Here is a 19,358-nt window from a genome sequence, read left to right as displayed (position 1 = left end):
CTGTACGATGCCAAATGAATGATGTAATGGTGAGTTTGGGTATCCTTGGTGCCACATTCAGAGACATTAAATCAATAATGCTTCATTATTGATAAGGCCAGTGATCCATCTGCAGGAAGCTTTAGGGTCCATTAACGTCTCATCTTCCCTTCAGCTCCCTTTACCGCAGTTCTCCTCTGAGACAAATACTGAAGCTGTACAGACCTTGACCCTCTCCAATAGAAGGTTAGACTTCACTAGTAACTCAGTCAGTCAATGGAAATGATCTCATAACTGCTTCAAGACAAAACAGAAGCTTATTATAGTCGTATATTAACACATGCATGTCCTTATTTCAAGAACAAATACTGCATTACAAGGTGTCTAAAAAATACATATCATACACTCACACACACCAATAACCTTAGAAAAGAGCCTAAAAAGAAGATTAATTTCCATTTAAAACAGCAATAAACAAACTAGGTGGAATTGTTTTTTGTGTTAAAGAGGTTTGAATGACAAAACAAGTAAAATGTGCTTGACTTAACCATCTTAATCATGATTCTGACTTTGGGGACTGCAGCAGATCCTGTCCTGTATGATCCTATTATCACCGAATGCAGTACATTCATCCCTAAACTCCCAATGGAATGCAATTTGTCACCATGACAATAGACAACATCTCTTCACCATGGTGTTATTTATTGCTCCCAAGGGGTAAATTGTTCAAGCCTGAAAACATCTCTTACAGCATCCACTAAGCATTAAAACGTCTGTTTTGATGGTTATTTGGCTTTGCATGGGCTGAAGGCACCTTTAGTTATTTTTGCTGGGCGAATACACTGAACAACAAATCGCTGCACGGCAATTAAACATGCACTATTAGGTTGTTAAATGTAAATGACCCCATTATCTTGCACTGTTTTACTATATGTTTAGAATTGGCTGTTTACTTAAAGTAAGAAAAGGATTGTGTGTGTTTTTTTTAACTAAACAAGACTAATTTAGAGCTCCCTTGCACACACACATTCCATTTTCAAAAAATAAGATGCAAAAAAGGGGCCCTTCATAAATCATCATGGTTATGAGGTCAGAACCATGTGGAAATGAACATGACCGCCCAGTTGTTTACAACCTATTCGGTATTCAGCAATCATAACATGATTTAACTATAGAAATCTTAAAGGTAAAGTAGCAAAAACAGTACATTTGATTCTAAGGGTCAGAGGAAGAATGAAAAATTATCTTGTAAAATTAAACTTAAGGTTTTGGTACATAAAGGGTACAGTAAGTGGACTTTAGGGGGAAAATGCTAGTGTAGAAAGGTGCTTTTTAATGTACTGTTCTGCTCAAATGTTTAAGAGTCTCTTGCAAAACAAGTGAGATGTTTATCATTTTAAAACAGGAGCAATACTAAAAATAGCATTCTATTTAGTGTTTTTTTTTTTTTTTTTAGTGAAAGTCCATTTCTGCCACTAAATAATGATAAATTAGTGAAAAATCTCCAAATTCTGACCTTTTTGTATCTCAGAATTGTGTGACAAACTTGCAATTAGTAGTTATAAAGTCAGAATTGTAAGACATAAACATGTAATTCTGAGTTTTTTTCAATTGCAAAAAAAAGTCAGAATTGTTATCAAGTCTAAATTGCGTGATATAAACATGCAATTCTGAGTTTTTTTCCTCGCAATTGCGATTTTACACAATTTTGACTTTATATCTCACAATTTTGACTTAACATGCAAATGTAAAAACTTGCAATTCTGAGAAAATAAGAATCAGAATTGGATTTATAACAACTTTGAAGTTTATTTCTCACAATTCTGAGTAAAAGGTCAGAATTGTGAGTTTATATGCCGCAACTTTATATCTCGCAACTTTGACTTTATAACTAGCGATTGCAAGTTTATATCGCGAAAATTCTGAGGAAAAACAAACAACAAACAAACCCACATTCTGAGAGAAAAAAAAGTCAGAATTACGTGATGTAAAAATTATGAGTAAAAAAAAATGTGTCAAAATTAAGAGATATAAAGTCACAACTACCTTTATTTTTTTATTCAGGGGCAGAAACGGGCTTCCATAAAAACATTTAAAAACAAACATAACTTTAAAAAAAAAAAAAAATAACAAAGGTATGTAACCTTGCATGTAAAAAAAACTGCAAGGGGTTTGGATAAAAATGAATGTAACTATATAATTTGAGTTACTGAGAAAACAAAACCAGACATAAAAATGTAACTGATATTTACTTAACGAAAACAAAAGGGCAAATAGAGACTCTTTTTAGAGTGACATCAGAATCTTTTCAGCCATTAAAACACATCACACTGCATTTAAATGGACAAATAAACACAAAAAATAGATATACTGCTAATACACATGACAAACGTCTCCTGCTGCATCAGATCCAGTCAGCATCTAGATCTTCATCGTCTATGAACAGTGAAAAACCTTTGAGGAGTCCTGCAGGGCCTCCCGAGCCCAACTCAAAACATCTCCTCTTCTTTGTAGCGTTCTCTCCGGCTTCTTCCTGTCTGTCGGAGGGCTCTGTCCTCATGTTGCCTGTCTGCATTGTGGTGACCTTCGCATCTATGGTTATATTTTTTCCTGGTCCGTGTGCTTTGTTTGTGTTCTCCTGGTCTTCAGAAAGTGGGTTTGCTGGCCCTTTGTTTGTGCTGCTGTTTGTAGCTGGGACTGTTTTATCACCAGTGTTTTCTTCAGATGAGCCCGTAAAAGAGAATCTAGAGAGTGTGGGCGAGTTTGAACTGGCCACCTTCACCTTTGGGTGGTCTGTCCTTGGTGGGGATTGTGGGTGTTTATTAGTGTTGCCATTATTCTCACCTGGAGTGAGGCTGTTGAGTCTGGACAGCAGCTGTTGTTGAGGTTCAATGTCCTCAGATGTTTCTTTCCTGAGCTGTGCTCACATCATTCAAGACCTTAGAGGAAATGTCTTTGGTTTTATTGTAAGTTTCCTAGCCAGGGTTTCTCATTAGCTCTGCTGCCCTCTGCTGGATGATGTGAGCTTGACCGATTCCCACTTTCGGCCCGTGTTTCTGGCATCTGAGACGTGGTAGGTTTCGCCCCCTCATGCACTGCCACTTTGGCACTCTCTTTCACAACCGACTGATCGGCATGAGTTATTCTCTCTCTGGGCTTGAATGTGAAGTTTGTGAGTTTGCTGCGTAAATCCTCTCCGCTCTCGGCTCTGATGTCAGGAGGACTAATGGTTGTGTTTTTTTCTTTTTTGAGGGTTTCTTCTTCCCCGTTTTGGGGTGTACTGTGGAGAATATCTCCTCTAAATCGTCACCTGTCTCTCCTAAAACTCGTTCCTTGCTCAGCGGGGAGGGATGCTTGTTCATCTCTTCTTTCAACCGTTTTCTCTGAGCTTTTTGGAGCCCTCTTTCCACACAACAGCCTCAACCACGGGGATGGATCCTCATCATTCTCCCACACAGAACCCTTGCGGCGTATGGGTAATGGCTGTTGCTAGGCAACACCGCCGTGCCGCCCAGTGTGGTGTTGGTGTTCTGTGTGGAGGTAATGACGGGGGAGGTGTGAACGACGGAGCCGGCTCCAGTTCGAGGCTGGATAAGGAGTGGAACCCAGTCCAAGCTGGGGTCTGAATCAGTGGTCACCTCACCATTACTGTGATTCTGACCAGTTGGACGCTCGCTGGTGTGGTCACTACATGGTCCGGTCCCTTTAGGGGAGTCCGGTCTTCTGCTATTTAGCCTAAAGAGGAGCACAAAAGATGTTCTTAGGAGGAATCTCAGATTTTTGCAGGGCTCAGGTGAATTTTAGGCAAGTTTTCTATGTGCTGTAAAATACGGAAGCCTGTTTCCGCCAATGAATAAAAAAAAAAAAAGGTAATTGCTTTTTATCTTACAATTCTGACTTTTTTTTTTTTTTTTTACTCAAGCATGATACAAACTCGCAATTCTGGCTTTTTTTTCTCAGAATTGTGAGATAAAAACTTGAAATAGCAAGTTATAAAGTCAGAATTTCAAAATATTAACTCGCAGTTCTGAAAAAAAAAAAAATTCACTAACACCTTTTTTTATTCAGTCGCGGTAATGATTTCCATATTAAAACGTATATACAAATTTTAATAATGACATTTTATATTTTACTATTAACAGAATTGAATCTATTAAAATCATGTTACAAAATTACATATTAATACATTTTATTTTTGATAATGTTTGATTCATATTACTAATTAAATACAATTGTATAAAACTGTATTTTAAAACAAAAACTAATAATACTAACTGGTAAAATATATATATATATATATATATATATATATATATATATATATATATATATAGTATTATTACTATCAAATATTTGTTATTATTTTTATTATTATATTTCAAAATGAATACAAATTAAATTAACTTAATTTGACTTTTATAACGTATTTATATTTACTACATATCAATCTAAATAAGTATAATTTATATTACTATATTAAATAATATTTTGTATTTAAACATACATATTTTATCATGAATATTACATATTTAAACAATTCTCTTTTGTATTTGATAATACTTTTTATTTATAGTACAAATCTAATAAAAAATTGTATTTTAAATTTATCATTCCAGTTTTACCTTGAAAGTCTTTGGAGTTCTTTCTGTAGGGTATCAGTCAATCCCAGCCTCTCAAGCACAATCTCACACTGTGTTTTATACTGTTCACAGGGGTCGTCAGGAAAAGAGGTGTGTAGAGCATTCACATTTCCAAGTAGAGCGCCTCCCTAAGGCAAACATAAAAATATGCTAATCCAGTCCTCAACAATTTAATATAGCTTCCGGATGATGAAGTAGTAATTAACAAACCTGCATGGAGCACTCCATAACAGATACCACCACAACAGCGTCCTCTACTGTCACTGTCTCTCTGAACATCAGCCTGGCATGAGCTGAAACACACAGAGAGATGAGCATCAGTTCTTATGAGATGAGTGTCAGATATTATACTGCATGTGAGCATCTGACCCTCAGCGAGGCGGCTGAGACTCTCCAGCATGCGGATGGTCGTCCGGGCGGCGTTACGGCTGTCGCTCTGTCTCTGCAGCTGATAGTAGCGGCTCAGGATGGTATTTGCTTCCTGTGTTATACAAGGCTTAAGCGTTTTGATCAGACAGAAATAGGCCCTCATCTTCTCCATACTCCATAAACATGAAGACTCACTCGGCGCTCCTGTGGGGAAAAACACGAGGGAAGAGAGTTCAGAGAAAGGGGGAGATGTTAAGATGAATATTTTATAAATATTCAACAAATGTCAAGGCTTCACCATTAACTTCTAGTCAGTATCAAAGAGTTTCTTTCAAAGTGGCATCACTTGGGAAAATAACGAAAGACTGAACAAGCAACAAATCCCATGAGGTAAGCAGGAACCAGCAGTCAGGCTGGATGGGGCGGGGGGATTCTGATCCAATAATACATCAGATGACACCTCACAAACTACTACTTTTTTTGTATGTCATGTACAACAACAAACATGCACTATGAGCTAGGTATCGAGTTAAAAATGTGTAAAATATATTCATGGAACCAGGACATGATTCAAAGGAAGGGGGGAAAAAGGAAATAAGGCCCACTTCTAGAGCAAAGAAATTAATTAAAAATGATTATCATAGATATGTGTAACGTATTATATGAAAAAAATGTTTGAATTTCTACAAAGAATATTATGTAAAATAGTATATAAATATTATATACATTTATTACTTTTAATAAATAAAATAATTTCAAAATATTTTATATAATTACATAAATAAGTATATAAAATGCTATGTAAATCCAAATATATGGTTATAAGCCTAAATGTCAAATGTGCATCCAAATATAGTTCTAACTAAATCTTTGGAAATATTTTTATGTTTAGCATTATAACTTTATATTCAGGATTTCCAAATATATATTCAAATTTCATACATTTGTTTCTTCTTTCAACCTTCAAAATATAATATAATATAATATAAACCTACTTTGAAAACCTCTGGTATTACAAAACAAAAGAATCCTCTCTGGGACAAACCTTTATATAAATGTACAAATATATGTATACAAATAGTCAACATTTGAAGTGGATCAAAACCTATTATCAAAGTTGTCCTAAAACCAAAATGCATTCTTGTCTTAGGACAACTTCATACTTCAATGGCTAGATATAAATATCTATCCAATGTCCTCATTTGTAAGTGGCTTTGGATAAAAGCGTCTGCTAAACAACTAAATGTAAATGTATTCAGATTTCACATAATATGCACCTACATTGAAAACCCCTGATATTACAAAATAAAAGATTTTTCTCTGGGACAAACCTTTGTTCTGCAGGATAAATGAGGAGATTATTTTGTCCCATTCTGGGTTTTTAGTATCCAGCAGAACCAGCACGAGGTCAAAGCGGCTCAGGAGGGGGCTGGCGAGGGCCACGTTCACAGAAACTGACACATTTGGGTCATACTGCCCCTTTGGGTTTGTAGCTGCCAGGATGGTAGTCCTTGTGTCCAGTTTACACACCATTCTACAAAAGAGGAACATGGGACATTGAATGTGATGCTCAAAAACTTTTGGTAAATTAAAAAAAAATGCAAGAAGACATTATTTCTCCCTGCACTCACCCGGCTTTGGCCACGCTGATGGTTTGTTGCTCCATGGCCTCGTGGATGCTGGTGCGGTCATGTTCTTTGATGCTGTTGAATTCATCGATGCAGCACAGACCTCCATCAGAGAGAACAAGGGCTCCTGCCTCCAGATGCCACTCTCCAGAGTCCTTAACAGCCGCCACTGTCAGACCTGACCAGTATTTCACAATGATACAAACAATGATGCAACAGCACTAAATGCTCATTGCACAGCAGAAGTGAATAGTGCTTAGTATGTGCCAGAAATAGTATGTGTATGCAGCAATCTTCAATATGTGGAACCTGCATTAGTAGATCCGATTCCTGCAGTGAGCACAGAGCGTGGTGTAATCTTAGCCGCATACTTCAGAAACTGTGACTTCCCAGTGCCTGGATCGCCCACAAGCAACAGATGAGACTCTCCTAAACCGAGAGCATGCTTTGAGTCAGAACTATTTACAAGAGCAGTACACTTTTCAAGCACACCTCTGAACTTTGTTTCACGATAAGTCTAAATGTCAGACTGCCCATTATGTGCAATGTGAACACATACCTCTCACCTTGGTTCCAGATGCATCTATTCTCTGTACCCCACCTGCCAAAACCATAGCAACAGCCAGCTTGACAACATACATGCCGAACACCTGAGGGCAGAGACTCATCAAGATCTCATTCCTGCCTTTAGAATGTCAAGAGAAAGAGAGACAGAGATTCATAAACATATGATTCATAAACCCACACTAAATCCCATGAGCTGTTTTACTTTATGATTGGCTGCTAGGGTGTTCTAGGCCATACTAGGTGGTTCTCTATTTTTTCCACCACTTTTTCTAACATCAATGAGAAAATCATGCATTTGACTGTTCAGAAAACACCTTTGCTCAAAAAGCCACATGACTGAGGTATTATTCATGTTCACAGCCCAAACGATACAGGATGAGTTACATGCCAAAGTTTAATACTTGCAGTTAGGGATTTGTTCAAATCCCTAACCCAGTAACCCTATGAGCATATAGTAGCCTAACAGTGACAGTGTGTCTCAGAAAAAACCACTGGGAACAGATTACAACACTGTTTCATGCACCTAATCAACTGAACTTCCTCTAAAGGGATTCTAATTGAGTTTGTATAGCAATAAGAAAGAGAGAAATCTTTTAAATGCCGAGAAGACATGGTATTAAACATGCCATAATGTTAATTTGTACTACTAGACTGGTACTCCAGATTCAATATTTAAAAAAAGACACCAACCAGCAATGGGGTCATGTTTGTGACTGTCCCAGAAATCTTCAAACTCCTTCTGGATGTCTTCCAGCACCAGTGCTGTGGTGGACTGCTCATTGTTGACCTCGATGTAGTTTGCTTTCAGCACAATCTCTACATCACAGCGGCAATCCAGAAACATCGGCTTCCAGCGCTGACACACAACTCCATACACTGTGATGTCATCGCCTGTGTGAGAAAGGTATGAGGGGACGAAAAAGACACATGATTTTTCCCTAAGGAATGTTTTTATTATTATAGAAGTAACACATTATGCAATGCAAAAACTGCTTATATTACATACTGTAAATATACATAATTTTATATAATACATATATAAAAAAAATAAATTCTACAACAAATCTGATTATTTACAATGTTATTGTTATTGCACTGAAGCACATGACTGAAAAGAAAGTTGTTTATGTTGGAATTCATTCTCACGAGAAAATCTTAATAAAGCCAGTCTTGTACAACACAGTATTAAAGTCCCCAAGACATCTTTTTTTGTCTTGGTAATCTTAAATTTGCCTTAAAATCTGAACATTTGCTTCCGCTCTGGAATGGTATTCCTTCACTGATGACGTCAGTTTGGCAGAATATCCTTAAACACACCCCTAAAAACAGTTAGTTTGCTATGAATGAGAGACAGAGAGGAGGAGTGCAAAAATAAAACCATGCCCTCTATTTCAGTTTCAGCTGGAAATACATCACTACACTGTAATAAAGTCAGCAGCAACTTCCGGTTCACACAGACTTTAACAGTGAGAAGGACTGGCCAGAGTTATTGAGTCATACAGATAATCAGTCCTGCACTGTCAAATTATTTAAGCCAGTAAATATATGTATAAAATACAGACTGGACAGCATTTACCTGATTTGCAGCTGTCCACAAGATCGTCCTCCAAGATGATGAGCATAGATCGAGGAATACTGCCCACTGACAGTTTCTGTACCTGTTGGTGAAGGTGCACTGGTTTAACATACTTCGACATACATTACATACATCTTTTTTCTTATTATTTTTGTAGATGCTTTTACATTACATTTACATATTATTTTACTTAAAATTTGCTTAGTTTTATTTTAATTATATTTTATAAAATATTATTAAATTATATGATTATATAACTAATAATTATAATAATATTTTATTTTAAAAGGGTCATCAGATGCCCATTTTCCACAAGTTTGAATATGATTCTTTAGGGTCTTATAATGAAAGGTCTATAAAATACTTTGGTTAAAATTTCTCAATGGTAGTGTAAAAAACACCCTTTTTACTCTGTCAAAATCAGCTGTTTACAGCAAGCTGCTTTAGTCCATGTTGCTTTAAATGCTAATGAGCTCTGCTGACCCCGCCCCTCTCTTCCGTGGGGTGAGAGTAGACTGTAAACTTCAGCCATGAGACTTGCTAACTTGCACATATTAGGAAAGGCAATTTGCAAAGATTCATAAAAAAACCTTTAAATACTTCTTCTGTAGACGAAGCTGGATCATGAATGATTTGTGCGAACATAAACGCATTTAGGCAGATCGGTGATCGGTGCATTCCATTCAAAAACGAAAGTAACGTTAATCCTCTCCGTCTTCAGCGGCTCAGATGTCGGGAGTAAATGACGACTGCTATGTTTCATTTTTACATCCAACGACAAAACAACCTCAATTGCTTAATCAGAGACATTCTTGTCTTCCCCTGCACCGAAGTCGACACAATGGAGGACAGCTCACAGCTCACTCAGGGGGGGACTAAGGTAAGACGGCCTGTCAATCAACTATCGTGGGAGGGCCTGTGTCTGTGTGATGTCACACAGACAGGCATCTGAGATTGGCTCGATTTGAGAAAGGGGAAATTATTTAACGAGATAAAAAAAAAAAAAACACAGAGTGGATCTTTTTCATTATAGGGTGGTTGTGTACACACACTACCAACACACATTTCAGTTCAAACAACTTGTAAATGTGCACGTTGCATCGGATGACCTCTTTAAATAATTTAAATTTATATACTTTTTTTATTTAATATAATTTTTTATAATATTATGTTTCTTTTTTTATTTTGTTTTGAAACCCATGCCATAAAGTCTCAGCCATGGACATCACGCCCACAGAACGTTGGTTGAATGTCCTGATGCACAAAACACACAAAACACTATGGAAGTTTCAGAGTCGTCATCTGCCATACCCCATCTTGGAAGAAGAAAGCCGAACTGAACTATTTCTTTAGCACCAGATTGCTCCAGGGTGACTGTACATGAATAAACAACATCTCACCTGCTCTTGGATTTTGATCTCCTGGTAGTCCTTGCAGGCGGCCGGAGGGGCGTCACTTCCTGACAGGCAGGTGAATTTGAAAGAATTACATCCATCCTCACTGGGGCAGCTGGTGGGTGGAGTGAAGGTGTAAAACTGCTCAAAAGAGGCTTGCACGGAGAACACGTGCCTGCATTTATTGCACATGTAATCTCTCTCAAACTCCAGCACTTTAGTCACACTGGTGCGGATGACCGTGCCCGTGACGGACAGGAAGTGACCCACGTCTCTAGCTTTAGGAATGTGATCTCTGGTCAGCTCGGGACACATAGGTAAACCTAAAAAACATGTAGTAATGAAAGAAAGCCATATACTGAATTGGAATAGCATGGGGGTGAGCAAAATGTTGACTTTTTTTGTTGACTATTTCAAAATTAACCACAGGATGTCAGTGTTTATTCCACCACAGCCTTTCTAGGGCTCCTGTTTGAGAAATTTTGTCTCCTACTGCTAGATGGTGCTGCATGTTCATTCATTAAAAGTACAAAAGCAGAGTTACAGTCTCTTGCACTTTCTTGCATAATGAATCAACTCAGAGCGTGTTCAATATTTGAATATGACCTGGCCCCGCATGGTTGCATCATAGAAAAACATAAAAACGTCAAAGTTACTTAGGCAATAAAACTGCATTCACTTCTTCTTTCCCCTCTAACCACAGACACAGACTGCAGTGGCTACAGAGAAAATGGGTTTCAGTGAAGTGTGTTTATTCAGATGAGTCACGTCTGCAGGGCTACAGATGAAGAGCGTGTAATTACAGGTGACGGCAATCATCTCCTGCAGGACAGGAGAGAAAAGCACTTGGCTTCGCCACAATGCAATACAATCCATCCCACATACCTCAGGGATCAAATACAAGCCTATACATCATCTAAAACAATCTTCACACTCTTGCTGTCTATGTCAGTCTGCTATTTTTAGATAAGCAGATTAGGGCTGGGCGAAACACTGAATATTCATGATCAGGATTTAGATTAAAATTACCTTTGTGAAAACTGCACAGGATTTTGACCATTGTGTTTCCCAAATATATTGCTTCATTACAAGGTTATGCTGTCTAAATTTCTGCAGCACAAACAGTATTCAAAGTTTGTACTTGAATAATCACTGAAAGATGTACACAGAAATTTTCACTTTTCATGCATTTCAAATTTTCTCTATATACAAGTAAAATAATGTTGGTAACACTTTACAATAAGGTCCTGGTTTTTAACATTAACTAATTATATTAGTTAACGTGAACTAGCAAAGAAAAATACGGTAACACTTTATTTTGAGGTGCCCTTGTAAGGTTTGCAAATGTGTGGAAAATTTCTGGTAAATTTCCGGAATTTTTCCGAAAGGTTTCCATGGGAACTTCATCTGGAGAATTTTGGAAATATTGAAACTTACCAGGAATTTATGGGAAATTTTGGGAATTAATTGGTTAAATGGAAAATTCTGCCTGTGATGAGGAGATTGTGAATAAAAAACTTAATATTCTATAATATTGTTCTTTACAGGTTTTTTATTCGATTGCACTGCTTTTCCATTGTTTTTTTTCTCTGTGTAAACATGGATGTGTTTGACTGTTGCGCTCGCGTCTCTTGCAGTGTCTCCTGCATGAAACGCCATACTAAAAACACTGCACTCAAGTTAAAAGAAGTTCACTCCCATCTTCTTGCATGTTTTAACTATTCCACTGCCTCATCTTTGTCAAAACAAAAGCGCTGTTAATGATGCCTAGCGCTAAATTTATGGTCCTCCACAGAGCATGCCACACATGATCGGTTAATAACGTGCAACAACATGCGTTGGATCGTTCTTTTCTCTTTACTGTTATCACCGGCATACTGTCAAAGTGTCTAATTCTAACATTTGGTAATATTTCTATTCAAAATCGCAATTCCTCGATTTCTTAAAAAATAAAATCATGGCAAGACAATAAATTCAAATTAATCGATAAAATCAGGAAAATCATCCAGCCCTAAAACACCCGCACTCTTTTTGTTACTGTTGAGAGACTAGCAGACCCCTCAAGTCAGATTCCCAGTGAAATGCTCTCTGACAGCAAAGGCAATGAGTTTGCTTCCTTCTTTTCTGAGAAGATCAATAATATCAGAAAGGCGATTGGCACATCCTCAAGTTATGCAGAGGCTAGACAGATTCGACCGTCATCTCAAAAAGAAGTTACTATGTCTGTTTTTGAAGCAATTGATAGTACAATCTTGGAAGAAATATTATAGCACCTTAAATCGTCAACCTGCTATCTTGACAAACTTCCCACGTCTTTTTTCAAAAGTGTGGTTAACTGTTTAGAAGCAAATCTCTTAGAAGTGGTGAATGCCTCACTTCTTTCTGTGACTTTTCCAAACTCCCTGAAAACTGCAGTTGTTAAACCCCCTCTGAAAAAGACCTTCTATCTTGATAACACCATATTGAGTATACTATACTATAGATCAATATCAAATCCTTTTACAGGCAAGATTATTTAAAAGGTAGTTTTAAATCAGCTGAACTACTACTCATTATTTAAATGGATATCTGGACAATTTTCAATCTGGTTTCCGACCGCATCACAGCACAGAGACAGCGCCAATTAAGATAATAAATGATATTCGCTTTAATTCTGATTCTGGCAAAATATCAGTGCTGGTATTACTAGAACTTAAGTGCTGCGTTTGATACTGTCGATCATAACATACTTCTAGAAAAATCTGGGTCGGGCTTTCTGGGATGGCACTTAAATGGTTCAGGTCATACTTAGAAGGGAGAAGTTATTATGTGATTATAGGAGATAAGTATAAGTGGACGTCCATGACGTGTGGAGTCCCACAAAGCTCAATTCTTGCACCGCTCTTGTTTAGCCTGTATATGCTCCCACTTAGTCAAATAATGAGAAAGAACAAAATTGCACATCACAGTTATGCAGATGACACCCAGATTTACACAGCACGCTGGATCTAGGAGTGGAGTCTGCACTCGGGCTATTTATAACTCTCATTTGTCCACAAACGGGATAAAACATCCAGGGAATAGGAAAGGACAGTCAGCTGATTATTGCTGACACATTCCCTACAGCAGTCAGAGTCATGGCTATTTACAGTATATGCTAGGCCTATATTTTTTGTATTCTTTATAGTTTTTAAAATGTTTTTTAAAATATCATTTATTTTCATATTTTTGGTTTTCTTTTTTGTTAATTTTTTAATTTATAAGATAATTCTATATATTATATTATACATACATATACATATATGTATGCATAATTTGGAAATACTTAATGAAAGATTCAAGCTTTATTGTACAAGATTAGCAAGTTTAGAAATTAATAAATAGGGAAAAAATATTCACTTAAATTCTAAATAACGAAAGTTTTACAAATAACTTTAATAATTAAATAAACAAATTATATACTACATAATAATATTTATCAATTAATACATAATTTATTAACATTTTATATAAATAAATAAATAAAAATAAAATAAATAATTATTTAAACAAACACAACTTCAACAAGATTAGTCGAGAATAGAAATGACTTAACTTACAATATTTAAATATTTTTGAATAGCATTTATTTTCATATTTTCGGTTTTCAGTATTTCAGTATATATGATATATATTAGTATTCCGTTTTAAATTATTTTTATTTTAGATCTAGTTTATATTTATGTCCATTTTAGTACTTTTGGCGTTTAGTAATGTTAGTTGTAACATTACTAATTTATTAGTAAAATATTAGTTGTCACATTTTATATTTACTAATAGTTTTTTCAGATAATATTTACTAATTGTTATAGTTACTACTAATAATAGTAGGATTACTAATAATACTTATGAATAGTTATAATTATTACTTTTAATAGTTTTAACTAATAGACATTTACATTTATGCATTTAGCAGACGCTTTTATCCAAAACAACTTACAGTGCATTCAGGCTATACATTTTTTACCAGTATGTGTGTTCCCTGGGAATCGAACCCACGACTAATAGTTATAATTACTACTAATAATATTATGATTACTAATAATAGTAATAATATTTACTAATAGTGCTTACTTTTATTACTATTATTTTAAAATAGCATTTATTTTCAGTTTTCATTTTAATTTTCGTTTAATTTTTAGTATTTTTTGTTATGTGCTGTTATCATTTTTATTAATACTGTCATTATTTTTTTTAATATTTTAGTATTTCATTTTGTTTTCTTTTAGTTCAGTTTTTATTTATTTCCATTTAGTAATTTTCATGTAACTTATTTCAGTTAGCTGCTAAGGCCTCGTCCGATTTCCTATTATATTTCAGCTTTATTTCAATGTACAACAAAGGTGTTTTATTTTTAGTTAATGACCCTGCCACCAAGCACAAGTCTGACTGTAAATTATTAGTCTGACCACTTTGAAATGTTTCCTCAACAAAGTCTCATTCATTCACAACCATATAGTTCCGCGTTTTTTTTTTCTTCAAAAATTCTCCTTTTATGTTCAACAGAAAATATAACAGCATACAATTCGAAGCGACACAGAGAATTTTCATGAAATATTCCTTTAAAGCCTCATTCAGCTGTTCTTTCCTCTGACAGCCCATGTGTCTGTCTTTTTCACCTCTCACATGAGACGTTCTCTCTCTCTCCTCAGATCCGGATCGATACCCTTCCTGCAGAGCCCTTGCTCCTCTTGTTGTTACATCATGCAGTGTTTGCACTCACACCTGACCAGCTACTCAAAGCTACATCTGATCTCCCTCCAGCTCGCTCTCACAGCGAACCAACGTCCCAACGCATAACGAGACCGTTGTAACAGAGAAAAACACATCAGCATATCCTGCAGGTTATATGACACTAGATCAGAGGAAGCGACCATGATAACAGATAACGGTTCACGGCAGGACAAACGAGCTGTCTGCCACGGTGTGCTGGGGTCTAATTGCTTGTAGGAGGAAACAGCCTCTGTGTTGCATTGACAAACTAATAGGCTGCGGGCCTTCAAGAGCAAATGAAACAGGCAGTCAGAGGCACTCTGCGGTTTTATTATGGCAGCACAGATCTACCAGTGACGCAAAGAGAACAGTCAGCCATACACAAGCCACTTGTGATCACGGGATGGTACATGTCAAATAGAGAAATAGAGGAACTGGAAATAGAGGAATTGTTTACTGTTGTGCACAAACAGGCCTAAGAGTTTCATTTGCTAGATCTGCAATATTTATAGCACATACTCTAGTCTAGACATCCTGGAGTATACATACAGCATTACTCTCAGAACCTTGACAGACAAGTTGGTAACACTTTTTGATCATAGACCTGATAATGAAATTTCCAATTTAAATTGTTTTAAATTTTGAATGCTTTGCTTATGAAAACATAAAATGTAAAAATTCAAATATTTATATTTTAAAATAATTTTCACTAATAGGTCAATGCCAAACACTATATAATGCTTAACTGATCTGAATGATCTGTTTTTGAAATTTAAAAGTTATAAATATGTATATACTTGAATATTGACTATAATGATATTTTACTTAAGGAAATAATCCTGTAATTATGATGTTTTTTAAATTTTAAATAAAAGGTTTTATAAAACTTTAGTTATTAAATATTATATAATCATTATGTATATATAAAGTTTATATATATAATATATATATATATATATATATATATATATATATATATATATATATATATATATATATATATATATACATACAAACTTTAGAACATTTAGTTTTTTATAAATATTAAATAAATAAATAAATAAATAAATAAATATATGTATATATATATATATATATATATACACACACACACACACATGATAATTTATAAGCATTTTTATAAGTCAGCAATTATATATAAATGAAAAAATATTTTTTAACTTATTAATGAAAGATGTGATTCAGCAAGATTAGTTGACAGCAGAAATGACTTTATTTACAATTAAAACAAATTAATATAATACATTTACAAAACTAAATAATAAAATTGTTATTAGAGATCGACCGATATGGGTTTTTCTATAGCCGATGCCGATGCCGATGTTTAGAGGTCAGGGTCAGCCGATGGCCGATATGAGCTGCCGATTTTTACATTTAAATAAAAGAAATACAATTTTATAAATAAAAATCAATTAAACTGAAAAATATAAAAAATAATATATATAAAAAATAAATAATAGTAGTGCTGCAAACACACAAGCAACCAGCAACATTGGTGTTTTGTATAAATGACACAGAACATCTAAAGTGCATTCTAACTTCAAACTTACATCGCAGTCTGTTCATTATTAAGATTAAGTACAGTCAACCAAACATATAAAAGGTTACACTGGTCAGTTTAAATAGACCATAGTATACCGGTCCACTCTGCTGTTATGCCAAGGACGTTTGTGTGAAGAGGATGATCTTTTCCGTCTAGTTTACATTAAAAAAAAATTACAAATATTATAGTTTAACATTCAGATACATTGCGAATATGGAAACATTTGGATATGTGCAGAACGAGACGGGAGCAATAACCTCCAAAAACATCTAGCTACACCCGCGCGTGCTCGTCCTCGTCTGCACGCACGCATTGCACTGTCACGATCTAATGCACTGTAAATGCAGGATTTTTTAAAACAAATAGGCCTACCGGAATGCAAAAATTCAAAATCGAACATTTTGCAGAACAGGATCAAATAAAGTACTGGTCATAATACTCGCATAAAATGTTTAATGTGAAAAAGCGGTTCACTGACTGCGCAGCACAGTCACATGCGCCACAGTTACGTTTTGGATAATTTTATTCTTAATATTATAGTGTCATTTGAAAACATTGCAATTGCGTTTTAAAATACAACAACGAGCACCACGAAACCATTTAAAGAGGCGCATTCATCGGTCTCCTTGACGGAAATCAGTCAACAAAGTAAAATGGATCTCAAACGTACAGCGCGCTCCCTTCATTTTATCAAATTATCATAATCACATATTCATTTTACAGTCCTATTTCCTAGCATTTTATTCAGACTAAAACCCCTTTAATAATTCGGGTGAGAAAGCTTTTTTTTTTCCGAGTGGCTTTTGCACATAATAATACCGCTGCAGACGCATTTTGCAGCATTAAGCTTATTTCATTGATTGTTAATTTAAACGACGATCGATCATGGAAATGATCAAATATTTGACATCCCTAAATGCAAATGAGTTGGATGGAAACCTGGCTAATGTCTGCATCAAACCATGCTTCCGAACAAATGTCATTCACCGTTCTGTGCTGCTCCAGGACAGCTGTCTCTCCGAGCACGGTGCTGTCTGTGAGCGGGGCGGAGTAACGGAGCCCTCAATCACGCTGCAGTGTTTGTGAGAACTGCCACCTACTCCACCTCATTTACAGAGTGAAATTCTCTGACTACCTTTATCTCCCAGGACTCTTGTTGAATCTTCCAAAAGTTTTGGCTTGGGGTCCTACACATGCGGCAGCAGCACTTTCCACCGCACCAATAACACGGGGCTGCCCGCCGACGTGCCTGAATTTAAATCGGCGCTACTAAACACGAATATCGGCCGATGCCGATATATTAAAAAATGACAAATATCGGCCCGATATATCGGTCGACCTCTAATTGTTATTATAGTTATTGTAAAGTGTTACTGATTAATTTTCCTATTATTATTCTACTGTATTTTTTCCTTTTAATGTTGATTTGGAATATGTTGTACTTTTTCCCCCTTGTATTTTTCCCAAAATGATTTAACGATTAAGTGTGTGATTTCTGCACCACTAGCTAATAGAAAAAAATATTTCCCAAACAGGTTTTTCAAAGACGCCCCAAGTTTATGTTATTGGTTGTTCTGTCAGGCTGGTCTAGAAGTTGCACAAACACCATATCAACCATATCAAATCTTGGTTGTCGAGTCCTGATACAGGTGTCAGTGTAAAAGAGTGGACACTCTTATACATGCTTACCTGATATACGAACATGCAGATTGTGTTTGAGTTTGAACTCTCCTGCCGGTGAGGAAGAAGACTGAGATATGGTCTGGGCTACTCTGTGCAGGGCATTGTCAAATATAGGCAGCACCTGGCTGGGGAACGCATTGAAACACTCTCCAACCTCCATATTGTCCTCGAATAAGGTCATGGCATTCACTATAACAGGATAGTGAGCATCTTCACTGGCCTCCTGGAAGATCTGTAGGATGTCATTCTTGTGGTTCTCCATCACATAAGTCTCAAACGCCAGTCCTATGAAGGACACCTGATCCTGACTGAGCATCATGTTCATCTGAAGACTGAACCGGACCACTTAAGACATGAAGTATTCTGCAAGAGAGCAGTGGATGATGGTCTGTACATAAATTGCAGTTCACCTTTTCAAACCCTTACGTACTCGTACACTTTGTATCATAGTAAATGGAGATAGTTTTTTATGCATTTTAAATGCATTTATAATGGAAAATGTATTATTATTATTATTATTATTATTATTATTATTATTATTATTTTTAAGTGCTTGATTCAGGGTTTCCACACCTTTTGAGAAATGTATGACCTTTCAGGTCATTTGTGATTAACTTACTAGACAAACCGGTTTTGTAAAAGTACAACTCTTGATTAACCTAACACTTTTTATCACATTTTTAAAAACCCATTTAATATATATATATGCACTTGCCAAAGTATTTTATGAAACCACAAATGTTTCATGCATTATCTTAATTAATTTGAGCTCATAAAATTGCATGAATAATAATTATTCAATTTAGAAAAAAGTTAAGGACACGGCTGTTTGACAGCTCACGTGGTCTTGATATAACACGCATTCAGCAAGCGTTCAAACAATTTCTTTTGCGCTCATTACTTTCTTGAGCAAAATTTGCAAACAAACAATAGAAACCGACAAGTACAACAAAATGCCCTATTCATATTTCTTTCCTACAGTTCTGTATTTAACATACCTGGATAGACGAGCAGTAGTTATATAGACCACATCAACAACATTCACGTATGGGTGTTTCTTCCTGTCCGTGTTTTCAGATTTGGCGCTTTATTCCTAATCTTTCTGCACTGTAGGGGAGCACGTGTAAACAAACTTTGAATTCTAGCAAAACATAACCACCATTCTAAGCCATTCATAATACTGAAAAAAACAACGTTTTCAGTGTCTTATGTTTTGTTTAATTTGTT

The 19,358-nt window shown here is 35.8% G+C and overlaps 1 protein-coding gene across 1 annotated transcript; it reads right to left on the bottom strand.

The window, feature by feature from the left end:
* Positions 1-2,045: 2,045 nt before the first annotated feature.
* Positions 2,046-19,279, bottom strand: LOC109100500 (DNA helicase MCM9-like). The gene is made up of 15 exons (XM_042755942.1): positions 19,130-19,279; positions 18,138-18,494; positions 10,160-10,476; positions 8,760-8,841; positions 7,874-8,074; positions 7,176-7,301; positions 6,926-7,045; positions 6,620-6,794; positions 6,320-6,522; positions 4,989-5,192; positions 4,830-4,912; positions 4,602-4,747; positions 3,436-3,714; positions 2,959-3,259; positions 2,046-2,896 (listed from the first exon to the last, which is right to left on the bottom strand). Exons 2-15 carry the CDS (start codon positions 18,454-18,456, stop codon positions 2,384-2,386), a joined length of 3,069 nt encoding a protein of 1,022 aa, XP_042611876.1. The 5' UTR covers positions 18,457-18,494; positions 19,130-19,279; the 3' UTR covers positions 2,046-2,383.
* Positions 19,280-19,358: the final 79 nt, after the last annotated feature.

Source organism: Cyprinus carpio, unplaced genomic scaffold, assembly GCF_018340385.1.
Source record: "Cyprinus carpio isolate SPL01 unplaced genomic scaffold, ASM1834038v1 S000006759, whole genome shotgun sequence".
In the NCBI taxonomy this organism is placed as follows: Eukaryota; Metazoa; Chordata; class Actinopteri; order Cypriniformes; family Cyprinidae; genus Cyprinus; species Cyprinus carpio.
Note: the sequence above shows the minus strand (reverse complement) of the source record. Positions and strands in the feature narration are given on the sequence as shown.